Source organism: Toxorhynchites rutilus, chromosome 2 (assembly GCF_029784135.1).
Source record: "Toxorhynchites rutilus septentrionalis strain SRP chromosome 2, ASM2978413v1, whole genome shotgun sequence".
NCBI classification, from domain to species: domain Eukaryota; kingdom Metazoa; phylum Arthropoda; class Insecta; order Diptera; family Culicidae; genus Toxorhynchites; species Toxorhynchites rutilus.
Window position 1 is genome coordinate 190,258,641 of NC_073745.1, and position 17,925 is coordinate 190,276,565.

The window sequence follows — 17,925 nt, forward strand, 5'->3', positions numbered from 1 at the left end:
CTACTGCTCCACCTCTATATGTATCTCATTGGTTTTGACGTGTGGCTGGCGTGCAAACGAACACGGCTTATAACTGATTTACACATTGACCAGTAATTGGCGCCAGTTACTTGAACGTCAACGGCACGCCATATTTAGATCACCAGTTGACTGGTGCTGTGCGTTCATACACATTTTCAGCAACTCGACACCTTGGCTGTCACTTTATCCTCGATGACGAATGACAGTGTCGACGTCTGGTGGCGATAACCATTTTGGGAGGCAAATTCTAGATCAACATGTCAAAAGGGTCTATCTTCTTTGATCGATTCTCTTCACCGTCTTTCTCTTTCGATAACCACGGCCTTTCAGACAGATTTTGCTCCAGTTTTGCCATGTAGTTTGATAAACGAGGTCCTCTTTCACACTCCTTGTCGTCGAACACATCGGGAAATCCTGTTACTGCTGAGTTATTAATGAAACAGAATGTAGATGAAGAGAATCGATCAAAGAAGATAGACCCTTTTGACATGTTGATCTAGAATTAATCTTTATCGGTTTTGTAGGCCCGGAGGCAGTTTTAAATTGTCAAAATTTGAATGAAAAATTTTACTTCTTGTTAATTTACTAATTAAAACACGTCGTACTGAACCTTCATCAGATGTTTTTATATAAATTTCCTGATATTTCCATGATTTCATTGTCTATTATTATTTTCGCTTCACAAATCGAACACATGAAGCACAATGCCGTCAACGCGAATGAAGATTCTTCCATGAATACGTTGAGGGAATTGAATTTGATGTTCCTTGTACCATCGAACCATCCAGTGTTGGCAAATGTACAAATTTATCCGGAAAGGTATATTTTTTCAGTTTTGTTTGTTTTGTTCTGTACGGTAAGAACACAGATTTTTCTCATAAAGCACCGATAGGAACTGTATTTAAACGGTTTTATTTAGCTTACCCTGTAATTTGTATGTTTGTACGTTTATATGTTTGCAACATGTTTGTCTGTAGCGCTTTACCACATGAATAGAAATTTGAGCCCCTTCCTGTTGACCGATTGATCTGAAATTTGGAACACACCTTTATCTCTGCAGTCATTATAAAACTGGGTATTTCATTATTTTAAAACTCCAAGATGGCTACCGCTACAAAATGGTTGATTACATATTTTCCCAAACTTCTTCAATATGGGTATTAAATAAAAGGGCTTGGCTAGTAGAACACAATTATTCATGAGGAATGCAAATCCAAAATGCCATTTTCTAGCGGCGGCCAAATCAAATTTTCCATGAACATGGAATACGCAGTTTTATAATGACAGTAGAATTAAAGGTATGTTTCGAGCACCTTCATTTGATACCCATATTGATGGGCTTTGAAAAAAACATGGCGCCATTTTATGATGGCGGTCATTTTGGATTTACATTTTTCATAATTTTCCATAAATTTCTGAAAATATGTAATCCGCCATTTTGTAGTGGCCGCCATTTTAGATTTGTATTTTTCATAAATAACTGTATTCTACTAGTCAAGCCCTTTCATTTGATACCCATATTAAAAGGATTTTGAGAAAATATGTGAACGACCGTTTTGTGGTGGCGGCCATTTTGGATTTGCATTTCTCTTGAATAACTGTGTTCTACTAGTCAAGCCCTTTCATTTGATACCCATATTAATAGGGTTTTGAGAAAATATGTGATCCGCCATTTTGGATTTGCATTTCTCATGAAAAACTGTATTCTACTAGTCAAGCCCTTCCCTTTGATACCCATGTTGATGGGATTTTGAGAAAATATGTAATCCGCCATTTTGTAGCAGCCGCCATCTTGGATTTTTTAAATAATGAAATACCCAGTTTTATAATGACTGCAGAAATAAAGGTGTGTTCCAAATTTTATACCAATCGGTCAACAGGAAGAGATAAATTTCTTTTAATGCGGTAAAGCGCTACAAACAAACATGTTACAAACATACAAACATACAAATTACAGAGCAAGCCAAATAACACCGTTTAATAATTGTCTTCACCATAGCCGAAAAAGATTTTTCCCCTTCCAGTACAAATAAATATGTTCTTCTTCTTGAATGGCGTTAACGTTCCCTTGTGGAACTTTTGCCGTCTCAACGTATGCATTAACTAGCGTCATTTATTAATACTTGGTCGAGATTTCTTAAGCCAAATAACACGCCTTCAATGTATTCCGAGGGCAAGCTCTTGAATACGCATGACCACAGTGCAATTTGAAGGAAATTTCTTTGACGAAAAATCCCCCGGCCAGAACGGGAATCGAACCCGAACACCCGGCATGATAATGTGAGACGCTAACCACTCGGCCACGGGTGCACTACAAATAAATATGTGGCAACACTGAAACTACCTGGCATTTCGATTTCACACAAATGTCTAATATGACGCACTGTTTGGAAGCAATTGTCATTTATCTATTGGCGCCAGTATCTAGAAAATTTTCTATTCGCTGGCGTGGCCAATTACTTGTGCGATACTTGCGCAAGTAACTGGAGCCGGGTGTTTACATGGCTCTAATAACTAGACTCTAGTGATTGGATTCTTCTACTAGCGCGTTGACTGGCACCGTCTAAATCAGCCTTTACAGAGACAAGGCTTCTTCTTCTTGAATGGCATTAACGTTCCCTGTGAAACTTTTGCCGTCTCAACGTATGCATTAACTAGCGTCATTTATTAATACTTAGTTGAGATTTCTTAAGCCAAATAACACGCCTTCAATGCATTCCGAGGGGCCAGCTCTAGAATACGCGTGACCTCAGTGCAAGTCGAAGGAAATTTCTGAAGAAAAATCCCCCGTCCAGAACGGGAATCGAACCCGAACACCCGGCATGATAATGTGAGACGCTAACCACTCGGCCACGGGTGCACTCAACAGAGACAAGGCTAGCTACTCCGGATTCTTAGCTCCGGATCAGTCATTTTTTAGTGACGTCATCGGAGTCGTAGAAGTAAACAATGTGTTCTTATTTTTTATTTTTCGTGCTTTGTAAGTTTGTGCGTTGATAATATAGTTGATTATATTTAACACCATGAATAATTTAATAAAACATTTATCCACAAAGAACATAATTTTCGGTTTTTCGGAAAGCGAAAGAATCTGTTTTTTGGCCCGATAATGTTATTACCATAATTTATGCACCCGCTCACAGCGCATTGAACCATTTTCGATTTTTCATTTCAGGAACATTTACGCGTAAGTCAGAAAACAAAATACAACTGGCGACTGTTTACACTGACGACTCGGATGACGTCATCAAAAAAAAATGTTTACTCGCTAAAGAACTTGTCTCTGTAAGCCGTGCAAACGAAAACACTTCACGCCGGCGATATTGGTACTTCTCCACTTCTCTCTAGCATATATTTGTTTGTAGTAGTGACATAATTTATTTTTTTTCCGTTTTTCACCCTCCTAGTTTTTAGCCGGATACGTCCACCGATGTTGGAATTTTGAAAAATAAACCAATTTTGATTCTTTCATTCAAAAACACACATTGACAATTTTCATAGAACACGCCGCTGGAACGGTGCAATGTGAGTGAATTATAAATCGTGGCGAGAAGTGAACACGCCCCGTTCACGCCACGTTGACGCAGTGATGCAGTGAGAACATGGCCTAAATCGTAGTGCAATTGAACAGAACAAACGCTCTGTGCTATTTTGAACTGTGATCCTGCACAGATAAGTAGATTAGAACAAGATGTTTGCAGTTATATGGGATGAGGATGTACATTCTAGAAGCACAATACACTCAAACTGAAGGCTGATTTAGACGATGCCAGTCAGCGCTCTAGTTGAAGTATCCAGTGAATAGAGAACAGACACTCTGTTCAAGATAGAGGCCAATTACTTGTTCGATACTGGTACAAGTAACTTGGACAGAGTGTCTGTTCTCTGTTCACTGGATACCTCAACTAGAGCGCTGACTGGCATCGTCTAAATCAGCCTTGAGGCAGATTCAACAATAATCAAATTCAAAACAACGTTCAATGCAACACAAAGCTGTGCAACTGTCAATTGTGCATATTATTTTTAATCTAATATCAACGGCGTCAATGGTTGAGGGATTGGATTGCGTATGGAAAATTTTATCCCAAATTTTAGTAAAATTTCGTTACATCTTTTGTAAAAGAATATCCACACCCGCCGAACGGAAAATAAAAATAACTGGAGGAAAATCGAATGCCTATCAAGATCATCAATTGTGTTTACACTTTCAGATTATTATTAAAATTATGTAAACAATCTAACGTTGAGATGACCGAACTCCAAAAAAAAAGAATATTTACATTTATCATTGACAATGCGATAGATTTTTGTGTTTATTACGTGCTTATTAAAACAACTAAAATTAATCTTACATAGTTAATTAATGATCGATGATAATCAACTCGTCAATACTCCAATCTTCATAAGAGGAATCCGGCAAATATCGTCGAATAATAATAGGAATCTTTCGCTGCTTGAGTTCTTTCATAGCGATCTGCAGAGGATCAGTTTCTCCTTCTAGTTCAACCATTATTGGAGCGCACATTGCTATTTGCAACGCTCTGGTTCCTAGGACACGAGCTCTTTCATATTTAGTCATATATTTGGTAGTTATCCGTTTCGATTTTGGAACTCCTCCGCCAGATTGTCCGGGTGTGATTAGCTCAATGTTATCTCCATCTTCCTCCTGATTGATTTCATCGATATTGTCATCCTCCACATCATCATCAAAATCGTCTCCTCCAACACTGGAATTTCCGGATCGCATCAAATGAAATTAGTTTAACCTATTCTGATTCAAATATAATCAAGTACTTACTCATCATTATCGAAATCGCCATCATCCATGATTTCTGCTGAATGAGAATAGCAACCAACGGCAATTGACTGGCTTCTAAACTTTGGAATTGATTTCTTTCGAAAAACCTATTGAAAATAATAGCTACGCTGCACCCGCTTTGTTTTCTAATCGAGAAATGTGAGTTTTGTTGTTGAACTTTTGTTGATGGCCTGATCAAAGCGGTAGGGTCTTCAATCCACTGAACTGGATTTCTGTCAAATGCATACATTCTTCGATTTGATCGTTTAGATCGTTTTAGTCGATAACAGGGATGCCAGATAGAAGGAAGTGTTGCAGAGATTTGTTGACACATAATTTCATGAAGACATTTCAAAGTACAGTAAGTTATATCTAATTCGACATTCGGAGGTACCACTTTCTCGATGACAGTGATACAGTATCGACGTCTGGTGGAGACTTTCAATATGGGGCCATAACTCGATCTTTACAATATATCCAATTAGATGTGAAAATGTCCAATTATTCGTGTCGCATCACAGATCTATCCAGTTAGCTAGATGTCCAATCATAAGCGAATCTTTGTACATATAACTACTCCATGAAGCTTCGAAGGAGATTGTATTTCTCGAACATTGGAATGCATTTCACTGAAAATGCTGCTACTTTCGAGGAGTAAGAATAATACTGTTCTCTGAATCTTTTTACCACTTAAATAACGGAAATAAGTCACAATACGATTGTCTTCTATTAAAAAACAAACAGTTGTATAATGAGCATTTTGACGCATCGGAAATCGGTAGTTTTTTCACATTTTGAAGTAGGATTACGTCTTTCGGGAACATATTGGGGTACAAATTGAAAATCGGAAATCGAGCACATCGTGAAAATTGTCCAATTTCAAACGCTTATTGCTCAGTCATTTCATGTTGGATTGATGAAATTGTTGCGTCGATCGATTTCGGCACTCCAGACAATTTTTTATATAGGATAAAATAATATATATCATGAAACTAACTTTCGAACAATTGAAAAATCTCAACCCCTATCTTAACGGAAATAATCACTTCTGATTGGTCGGAATTGAAAACACATGCGGCGGGTCCCTAACAGAGACATCAAAATCAAGTTGCCTGGGGGAAACCGGCAATGCAAATACATAAAAGTAGGAGGAGCTTTTGTTGCACCGTTCCCTAACGGTGACATAAAAACCAAGGTGCCCGGGGGAAATCGGCATTGCAAGTACAAGTCGGGGACATTCTTATAGTGTGAGTAAGTTGAGTGCTACGGTTAATTCTAGCAAATAAAATTCCAATTTGGAACTTTAATGTTGGTTGCTTCGTGAAATTCCATATCAATGACCGATCGTGTATTGTGAAAATATTAACACAAGTGTAAGTGTAAAATTGTATATGGTAGTAGTTGTGTTAAAAATGACTTAAAATACGAAACGATTTATTTCAATTTTCATAAATAAAAACCAAGTTGTGTTTCCGTTCGAGAACTGGTCGTTCGGTTTAAGCTGTCTGTTTTGTTGTGTTCAGTTTCAACCAAGGAAATTTCATATGGCGAGAAAAATTGGAAAAGTGAAGAAATATTCGGAAAGTGATTTCTCATATGCTCTATGTATAGTATTAGGTGTTATTAGTCCAATCAAAATTCGTATAAGGGCGAATAAAAGGTTGAATTAACACTCCGAAAATGAAAATTATAAAAGAAAATTACCTTTTCTATTTCAAATATGTTTTCTCTATATAAAAAGAAACGTGTTTTTACTGATAAGCAAAATTGATAATTGTATTCGGTATTGATAGTTATATTATATTACATTTGTGAGTTTTTTTTCTATATTTCATTCATACATAAACCAGGAGGCATCTCGTCTAGGGTCACAGAGGGCGGTTTTAATCATATCGGCATCGGCATCGGCACCGTCGGCATCTTCTATCTGAAACGCACCATCCAACGAATTTTTACCACCTTTCTGTCATCATCACTGTCGTCATCACTCGGTAAAGACCGGTGGAATGAACAAACAATACCTAACAACCAAACGAACGGCCCTTTTCAGGGCCACAAAATCATTGTCAAAGAGTTTAACGATGTAATTCTTTAAACATATCCAAAATCAACAGATATTCTAAAGGAATCCTACGTCAACTATGCGGTCGTGTCTCGGACACAACCCTCCTGTGACTTTTTTTTTTGTTTTTTTTTTCATATACACTTCATATTGACTGCGATTCTGTTTAACCAATTAAAATATATTTCGCCTGCTACATTACCCTTCTATACTAAACACTGGTATATAGATATTTAAAAAATCACCTGGCATCTCTGGGTCTGATTTGCATTATACCGACAAGCCAGCAAACTGAATATAGATGTCGCTCTAATTGATAAGTAATTATTTGAAAGAATGGTAGCTCTACTCATACATGTCGCTAGACGAATAGTACTATAAGGAACATAAAGCATATTGTTGCTCATAGATGTCACGGTTCGAACATTCAACACGCGACATCTATGAGATACAGTACTGCCTCTATTAACAAACAACTGAAATACTTCGCTTGTATCAGTTGTTTGTTGATAGACATGCACATTCATCGAGAAATTATCCCAACTGTGATGGTGAATATACAATTTCGACATCCGTGTTTTCGAGGTAAATTACTCTCTATCAGTTTAGCAGGCCCGAAGTCAGTTTTGAATTTAAAAAAAAACATCTTGATGTTATTCGATTAATTGAATCATATAGTCTTGACTCTCACTTGACGTAGGATTACGTCTTACAGGGGAATATTGGGGGTACAAATTGAAAAAGGAATATCAATCGCATCGTGAAAAATGTCCAATTTCAAACGCTTATTGCTCAGTCATTTCATGATGAATTGATGACATTTTTGCATTAATTAATTTCGCCACTCCATAACAATTTTTTACATTGAAGTAAATAATATATGTCATGAAAGTAACTATCGAACAATTAAAATGTTGATTGCTTAGTGAAATTTCATATCAATGATCGATCATGCATTGTAAAATATTCAGCATAAGTGTAAAATCGTATATGGTAGCGGTTTTGTTAAAAATGACTTGAAATATGAAACAATTTTCATAAATAAAAACCAATGTGTGTACCCGCTTGAGAACGGAACATCCGATTTAAGCTGTCTGATGATAATTATCTTATATTACATTGGTGAGGGCCACGAAGGGCGGTTTCCATCATATCTCATCCCACATCGGCATCTTCTATCGTGATACACGCCATTCAATGACTTATCACCATCCTTCTGACATCATCACTTGGTTGTAAACACTGATGGAGTGAACAAACAATACCCAACAACCAAACAAAACGGCCTTTTTTCAGGGCCACCAAATCATGATCAAACAGTTTAACGATGTAATTTTTCAAACATATGCAATATCAGCATGTAACAGATACTGTAACGGAATCCAACGTCAACTATGCGGTCGTGTCTTAGACACAACCCTCCTGTGATTTTTCTACTAATTTCGTGAAAGTTCCACTATAACTCGTAGTATGAAATCATTATCAGACACCAATTTTCTTCATGATATTTCTACCAATTGCAAAAAAATGAGTTATCCTATTACATGAAATACATACATACTGAAAAGTTAATTTTTATTTTAAAAGTGCTTTTCCAACCAGTTCTTTAGGTTTGCCTTTTTGGCAAACCTAAAGTTTAAAGTTTGCCTTTTTGGCAAACTTCTACTTGAAGTTTTACTACTACTTTTTGGTACTTCTACTTGAAGTACTAATGATACATACTATCGAACAGGGATTAAAGACAGAAACCACGGAAAAATTATGTATTACGAAATATGTAACATTTTTAATATATTATCCAAATGTTACTATGCAGAGAAGATAACATATAAATATTGCGGATGTGGAAAACAATCTTGAGGAATCTTATAACATCTGGATGTTTTAACATCTCGAGTGGTTCACGCATCCCTGGTCGAAGGAAAACCTAAAAGTAGAGTAAGAGCCAGTTGTGTGTCCTAAATTTTACTGACAATAATATAAAAAAGACGGGTGGGTAATGTCGGGGACATAACTGGAGAGACGTAGGACTACACCAAGGGGTGTCCATTATTCGAATATAATGGAGCACAGATCCCAGAATGATCAACTTTTCATGTACAAAATTACAGAAAAAAAAAAATCAAAGGATAAAATAAAATCTCATCACTCAGTAAACACTCAAACGTTTAGATTCAAATACGAAAAACAGGAAGTGGGTTATATCTATGGTATAACCGCAAGAGTGACGTAGGACTATCGTTGATTTAGAGATCATTTGTTTGAAGTTGAATCTGAATTCATTCTGAATGAATGAATATTTGGAGAACTTCGAAAACGAGAGCGTTACGTTGGAGCCACAAGGTTTTATGCATCCAATATTGGATACGGAAATATCCTACTGATGGGAAAGAATAATCTTCAGAAGCTATCCTGTTAATTGCGATTGATTGAAAAATCACAAAACCAAATGTATTTGGTCACAGTGTTTCTTGGATAGAAAACATTAAAATAAACTCTTTCACATGAATGTAATTTTAAATTCCCAGAGGAACTGGCAGATTATTTTCAGTAACGATTAGATATTTCCACATTTTCCTCGATACTGGAAGCCCACCAGTGGTTAATGCTAACTCGATAACCATCTGTTAATAGCACTTGATTGAAACATATTTGGTCACAGTGTTACATGGATAGAAAACATTCAATTAAACTCTTTCACATGAATATATTTTGAAAATTCCCAGAGGAACTGGCAGATTATTTTCAGTAACGATTAGTTATTTCCACATTTTCCTCGATACTGGAAGCCCACCAGTGGTTAATGCCAACTCGATAACCACCTGTTAATAGCACTTGATTGAAACATATTTGGTCACAGTGTAACATGGATAGAAAACATTCAATTAAACTCTTTCACATGAATATATTTTGAAAATTCCCAGAGGAACTGGCAGATTATTTTCCAGCAATGATTAGATCTTTCCGGAACTTTCCCGATGCTGAATGGCATCCTAACGGAAAGAGTTCTTCGCGTGTATGTGTCGATCCTTTGCCGTCCACCTCCTCCAGCACGTTAGGCAACGATGTTGTCTTGTCGATGTCCTCACGAAAAATGAATGTGTCTCACCACCAGAATATCGCTTAAGTATGCTTTTTGTGTGTGATTGAATCGAGAGAAGGTGTGGTTTACGATGGCAATTTGGAAGGCAAACTAGAGGGGAATGAACTCTCTGAGCTCGGAACTTTCGGCGACTGAGCAATAATCGCTTGCGGGCGCATACAATATTGGATACGGAAATATCCTACTGATGGGGAAGAATAATCTTCTGAAGCTATCCTGTTAATTGCGATTGATTGAAAAACCACAAAACCAAATGTATTTGGTCACAGTGTTACATGGATAGAAAACATTCAATTAAACTCTTTCACATGAATATATTTTGAAAATTCCCCAAGGAACTGGCAGATTATTTTCAGTAACGATTAGATATTTCCACATTTTCCTCGATACTGGAAGCCCACCAGTGGTTAATGCCAACTCGATAACCACCTGTTAATAGCACTTGATTGAAACATATTTGGTCACAGTGTAACATGGATAGAAAACATTCAATTAAACTCTTTCACATGAATATATTTTGAAAATTCCCAAAGGAACTGGCAGATTATTTTCCAGCAATGATTAGATCTTTCCGGAACTTTCCTGATGCTGAATGGCATCCTAACGGAAAGAGTTCTGCGCGTGTATGTGTCGATCCTTCGCCGTCCACCTCCTCCAGCACGTTAGGCAACGATGTTGTCTTGTCGATGTCCTCACGAAAAATGAATGTGTCTCACCACCAGAATATCGCTTAAGTATGCTTTTTGTGTGTGATTGAATCGAGAGAAGGTGTGGTTTACGATGGCAATTTGGAAGGCAAACTAGAGGGGAATGAACTCTCTGAGCTCGGAACTTTCGATTGCGGGCGCATACAATATTGGATACGGAAATATCCTACTGATGGGGAAGAATAATCTTCTGAAGCTATCCTGTTAATTGCGATTGATTGAAAAACCACAAAACCAAATGTATTTGGTCACAGTGTTACATGGATAGAAAACATTCAATTAAACTTTTTCACATGAATATATTTTGAAAATTCCCAAAGGAACTGGCAGATTATTTTCAGTAACGATTAGATATTTCCACATTTTCCTCGATACTGGAAGCCCACCAGTGGTTAATGCCAACTCGATAACCACCTGTTAATAGCACTTGATTGAAACATATTTGGTCACAGTGTAACATGGATAGAAAACATTCAATTAAACTCTTTCACATGAATATATTTTGAAAATTCCCAGAGGAACTGGCAGATTATTTTCCAGCAATGATTAGATCTTTCCGGAACTTTTCCGATGCTGAATGGCATCCTAACGGAAAGAGTTCTGCGCGTTTATGTGTCGATCCTTCGCCGTCCACCTCCTCCAGCACGTTAGGCAACGATGTTGTCTTGTCGATGTCCTCACGAAAAATGAATGTGTCTCACCACCAGAATATCGCTTAAGTATGCTTCTTGTGTGTGATTGAATCGAGAGAAGGTGTGGTTTACGATGGCAATTTGGAAGGCAAACTAGAGGGGAATGAACTCTCTGAGCTCGGAACTTTCGGGGACTGAGCAATAATCGATTGCGGGCGCATACAATATTGGATACGGAAATATCCTACTGATGGGGAAGAATAATCTTCTGAAGCTATCCTGTTAATTGCGATTGATTGAAAAACCACAAAACCAAATGTATTTGGTCACAGTGTTACATGGATAGAAAACATTCAATTAAACTCTTTCACATGAATATATTTTGAAAATTCCCAAAGGAACTGGCAGATTATTTTCAGTAACGATTAGTTATTTCCACATTTTCCTCGATACTGGAAGCCCACCAGTGGTTAATGCCAACTCGATAACCACCTGTTAATAGCACTTTATTGAAACATATTTGGTCACAGTGTAACATGGATAGAAAACATTCAATTAAACTCTTTCACATGAATATATTTTGAAAATTCCCAAAGGAACTGGCAGATTATATTCAGTAACGATTAGATATTTCCACATTTTCCTCGATACTGGAAGCCCACCAGTGGTTAATGCCAACTCGATAACCACCTGTTAATAGCACTTGATTGAAACATATTTGGTCACAGTGTAACATGGATAGAAAACTTCAATTAAACTCTTTCACATGAATATATTTTGAAAATTCCCAAAGGAACTGCCAGATTATTTTCCAGCAATGATTAGATCTTTCCGGAACTTTCTCGATGCTGAATGGCATCCTAACGGAAAGAGTTCTGCGCGTGTATGTGTCGATCCTTCGCCGTCCACCTCCTCCAGCACGTTAGGCAACGATGTTGTCTTGTCGATGTCCTCACGAAAAATGAATGTGTCTCACCACCAGAATATCGCCTAAGTATGCTTTTTGTGTGTGATTGAATCGAGAGAAGGTGTGGTTTACGATGGCAATTTGGAAGGCAAACTAGAGGGGAATGAACTCTCTGAGCTTGGAACTTTCGGCGACTGAGCAATAATCGATTGCGGGCGCATACAATATTGGATACGGAAATATCCTACTGATGGGGAAGAATAATCTTCTGAAGCTATCCTGTTAATTGCGATTGATTGAAAAACCACAAAACCAAATGTATTTGGTCACAGTGTTACATGGATAGAAAACATTCAATTAAACTCTTTCACATGAATATATTTTGAAAATTCCCAAAGGAACTGGCAGATTATTTTCAGTAACGATTAGATATTTCCATATTTTCCTCGATACTGGAAGCCCACCAGTGGTTAATGCCAACTCGATAACCACCTGTTAATAGCACTTGATTGAAACATATTTGGTCACAGTGTTACATGGATAGAAAACATTCAATTAAACTCTTTCACATGAATATATTTTGAAAATTCCCAAAGGAACTGGCAGATTATTTTCAGTAACGATTAGATATTTCCACATTTTCCTCGATACTGGAAGCCCACCAGTGGTTAATGCCAACTCGATAACCACCTGTTAATAGCCGCGCGTGTATGTGTGTGTAGCGATGTCTTCCCAGGGAACCGTTTGTGGCATCACTCTCCTCCTGATAGATTCCCTTCTGGCCTAGGGTGCACAAACAGGCTCTTGGTGACACCGTTCATCCGCGCTTTCATGATAAATAAAGAGCTTCACCGCAACAGCGACAACATGCTCCAATCGCTGTTCAATTAGAACTGAGTGGATTTCCGAGCGCCGCTCGCTTATATACCGATTGGTGATTTCAATAGCCTGTTTTGAAAGCAATTTTAAGACTATTGAAACAAGTTTTTGGATCAAAAAGACGGGTGGGTAATGTCGGGGACATAACCGGAGTGACGTAGGACTATACAAAGGGGACAGCTTTTGCTAAATATATATTTTAATTATATTGTTTTATTTTCTTCTACCTACCTATCTACCTGAAAAATGAATTACTTTACTGTTTACTTTTTATGAACATGTTGGGGGTTTTGAAAAGAACCTTTGGTGTTGTGTTTTTGCGTTTTTTTTTTACAAACTTGATTCTTGATTTTTTTCTAAAGGCTTTGTACTTATTAAATGCTCAACGCCTGGCATCTTTCGGCGTATGCATATATCGTACAATCAAAATGATGGCTGTGATAGGGAATGCATAGGTTGTCATCAACTCATTCACTATCATATATTTCATTATTGAGCACATTACCGTACCTTAAACTGTGGTTTCGGAGACGAATGAATTGTAAGATTTGTAGTATCCGTAAACAAAGTAAATAAAAATAAAAAAGAACTGAGGTTTTGGAGACGATCTGTTGAAAAATAAACGAACTATAAGAACTTAAAATAAGAACAGAGCAGCAGGAAATACATAGCTCATCATGTTGCTCCTTAGTTATTTTCCTATACAATGCAGATGTAGACGGCGCCAGTGGTTGTATGGTTAGCGTAACAGCCTCACAATCCGATCGGCCTGGGTTCAATCCCAGCTGGCGTCGTTGGGATTTTCTGAGGCGAAAAATCTCTGGTTACGTCTTCCTTCGGAGCGGAAGTAAAAGAAGTTGGCCCGGCTCATGAGTTGTTGAGTCTGATAGGTAGGAACAGGTGGAGTCGCCTCCCTGATGTCGGTGATTGGCACTAAAGTGGCGGAAATAGGCCGACGAAAAATAAGCGAAGATAAAAAAAAATGCAGATGTAACGTCAGTCAGTCAACCAAAGAAAGCAGTTCTTGCTACCGAGAAAATTCGTTAATGCCATCCTGCATACAATGTGTTGTAATTTGAAGCCACTTTTAATTCGGAAACTATACATGGGTTTGTAAAAACTGAATGATCAATTTAAAAAACCCCAACCAGTTCAAGAACAAGCATAAACAAAACAAAACAGTTTATATTATATGTCATATTATGTCACTTTAGAATGCATTGGTATTGTGAAAAACTTTTAATAACTCTTTTTTGAATGATTTAATGGCCCTGTAAAGCGCCGTGTTTTACGGTGGCTGGTTTTGCCACCAAAGCGGTCTGTATAAACAAACTTTTTCTTTCTTCTACCTGCTGCCGTTTTGCGATTGCGTTTGCCACTCGCTGAAACTAGTTGTTGCCTTGACGAGCGCCGAACCGAAGCTGCTCTGTTCTTGATGCGTGTTTTCTGATTGTCGTGAGCAGCTTTGCAAGCCAACTCGAGCACTCCGACGGTCGAAACTCTATAACCGCTGTTAGGTATACTGGTGCTCCGGCACCAATCCGTTCGGCCTAGTTACCCTTGCGGAGCAATCAATGAATGCGACCAACAGGGAACTGGAAACATGCACGGTTCGAGTGAGACTTTGCCTTTCCCTTAACTTGTCCTCCTTTGTTACGTCAACACGTCCACGTTGCTGCTTGTTTTCTTTTTATGATGTGATGCGATGCGATGCTAAACGATGCCGTACAACCACACTGGTTTACGGTTTGAAAGAAAATGAGATATTTTTTTTGGATCCGCGCGCTTTATACTCTAGCGGTACACGCTCACAGGATAGAGACAAATCGGCAGACTCAGCCAAAGGGACGAGTCCAACGAGACGAACGAATGAGCGTTAAAAGGCAGCGATGGCAAAAAAATACATTCATTACAATTTGTTCGCTCATTGGATTCACATGCAGGCTAAAAAGGGTCCTTTTCAGGATCACAAAATTATCTTCATTCTAAAGAGTTTATTGTTTTGTTATCACTCGATATCCCCATCTTGTTCGGCTAAACCTTCCTGTTTAGCGATTTGTTGCCACTCGCCACAGCTTTCACAGTTGGAAAATTTCTTCCCATCCAGCTTTGTGACATGTTGTACAGTAAATTACATTCAATGCGACGTGCCGAAGCACCACTCAGTGTCGCATTGGAGGCGATTTTAACCTGTAATTGAACATTTGCGATGACAGTGGTACAGTGTCGACTTTCAATGTGGGGTCATAATTTGGATCTCTATGTTTACAAAAATGTCCAACTAATTATGTCGCATTACATGTCCGTCCAATTGGCTAAATGTCGAACTAATTGTAAATTACTGTACTTTCAATCTGGAAACAATTTAAGAATTGGTGTAAATTGAATAATCAGGAAAGTCCCCAACTATCAATAAGCTCAGAACAACTGCCAAATTCACATACTCAGCAGATCCTGGCAAACAAATTATGAAAAAATCAAATTGTTTTTTATTATTATTTTGGATATTATTTTAGAAAGCATTGAACTATATTTCGTAAACTCTTTTTTGAAAGGTTTAATGGCCCTGATAAGCGCCTTGTTTTATGGAATGGTTCCAATTTAGAAAACTTTGTACTCGTGGTTTTGAAAAAAACCATTTCGAACGCCCTCGATGCCGCCTTGTTCTGGATTTGCCACCAAAGCAGATTGTATAAAGAACAAACTATTTTCTTCTGCTACCAGCTGCCGTTTTGCGATTGCGTTTGCCATTCACCACTCGTTGCAACTGCCTGTTGACTTGATGTCCACCGAACCGAATGTGTTCTGTTCCGAATGCGGGTTTTGTTTTCGGCGCGAGCAGCTTTGGCAGCTAACTCGATCACTTCGGCGGCCGAAACTATATAACGCCGGCTTGGTGGACTGGTGCACTGGTACTAATGCGCTCGGCCTAGCTACCCTTGCGGGGAACTCCAGACCGACACGATTCGAGCGGGTTTTGCCTTTCCCTTAATTTTTCCTCCTTTGCCATGTCCAGATTTGGCTGCTTGGTTTGTTTTGTTGATGTGTTGTGATGCGAACTGATGTGGTGTACGGTTTGAATGAGAATGATCGTTACGGCAGCGGAGCGGGGATTTTTAAGCTGACTGGCTGACTCGAGAATTACGCATGTGTGAGACTGCGACCAATGTTTCGTTCTTTTTTTTCTTTTTCCTTTCCAATCGTGCTTCATTCTATTTCGCTGCTGCTCTGGTTGCCCGTTTTGGTCGGTACGATTTGAGGAGCACAAAATGGACCAATCAAAAATGGGCACATAGTGCATTTGGACAATGCTTGATATTTCACAATTATTCAATTATTTATCTCAAGAAAAATGAAATGTTATTCGTTATGATAGATGCGTAGATATATTTCCTATCAATTGATGCAAAAACCTTTGCGATCTATTGAGAAATGCTCGAGTTATAAACGTTCCAAATCTTGCATTTTTTCCTACTTGTTCAGTGCCTAGATTTCCATTTCACCCCCTATATCTTCCGGTTAGACGTAGTCCTACGTCAAAAGTTACAAGTATATAACGCGTAGACATTTTATCTTTCGAATGAAGTGTTTATCATACCATTTCGTTCAGTTGTTTAGGAGCTATTAACGCTCAAAATCTCGGTCTCCGGCGTAACGCTTTCGTTTTCGAAACTTTGATTTTACACCCCGGTATAGAAATGAAAGACGTAGTCCTACGTCAAAAATCAAAATTTGTCGTGCAAATGTTGCAGGGGTTATTGTTCAGCCGGCCATCAACACATACTTGATGGCAAGCATATCGTAATAGGAATGTACCGTCTGGTATCGTGATATTGGGCTTTGCACTCCTCATGAATAACTGTGTTCTACTAGTCGAGTCCTTCATTTGATACCCATATATAATATGTAATCCGCCATTTTGTGGTGGCAGCCATTTTGGATTTGCATTTTTCATAAATAACTGTGATCTACTAGTCAATCCTTTTCATTTGATACCCATATTGATGGAGCTTTGAGAAAATATGTAATCCGCTATTTTGTAGCGGTCGCCATCTTGGATTTACAATATCATGAAATATGCAGTTTCATAATGACTGCAGAGATAAAAGTGTGTTCCAAATTTCAGATCAACCGGTTAACAGGAAAGGGGTCAAATTTCAATTAATGTGTTACAGCGCCATAGACAAACATGTTACATACAAACATACAAATATGTCACAGCTAAATAAAACCGTTTAAAAACTCCAGCATTCTATCAAACCGAGCGCGATTAGCCACTCATTCACCCGGCGCGACGCTTCCACCGCTTCTAACACACTTCGATTGCTCTCCTGCTCAACATCCCATTGTCTCTCACTCTTGCGGTATCGCACCGCATACATCCCCGGCAAATGCAGCAATCTCTTATGCTGAAACTTTCAAGATAGCGTCTTTCCTGCTTGGCGTCCGATGATAGAATGTGGCCAAGTTCCACCATCGCTCACTTTATATAGCCATATAGGTAACGTTGTAGCGACCGCCTATATTTATTTATAATCTCTTTTCTGTCTCCCTATTCGCTTTGTCCATACGTTTCGCCCGTACCCGTGGTTGCTTGTATTGAATAGCTGTTTGCTGCGGGAGCGCAGACAAAATGTATGGGAAAGTAGGGAATTCTTTATTCCAATTTTCATCAATTTGAACTTTATATGAGCTGAAAACCCGTAATGTGTAGCATATAAACAATTACTGAGGATATTTTCTATTAACGTGTGTATTTGGAACCAAAATCCATTCATTAATTGAGGAGGTATTAGCGTTCAAAAACTGAACGCTT

At 38.2% G+C, this 17,925-nt stretch overlaps 1 protein-coding gene across 1 annotated transcript; it reads right to left on the reverse strand.

Moving 5' to 3' along the window:
- Window positions 1-4,296: 4,296 nt before the first annotated feature.
- On the reverse strand, window positions 4,297-5,042 carry LOC129769370 (DNA-directed RNA polymerases I, II, and III subunit RPABC2). The gene is made up of 2 exons (XM_055771600.1): window positions 4,820-5,042; window positions 4,297-4,748 (listed from the first exon to the last, which is right to left on the reverse strand). The coding sequence occupies exons 1-2, from the start codon at window positions 4,846-4,848 to the stop codon at window positions 4,382-4,384; spliced, it is 396 nt and encodes a 131-aa protein (XP_055627575.1). The 5' UTR covers window positions 4,849-5,042; the 3' UTR covers window positions 4,297-4,381.
- Between the last annotated feature and the right edge of the window lie 12,883 nt (window positions 5,043-17,925).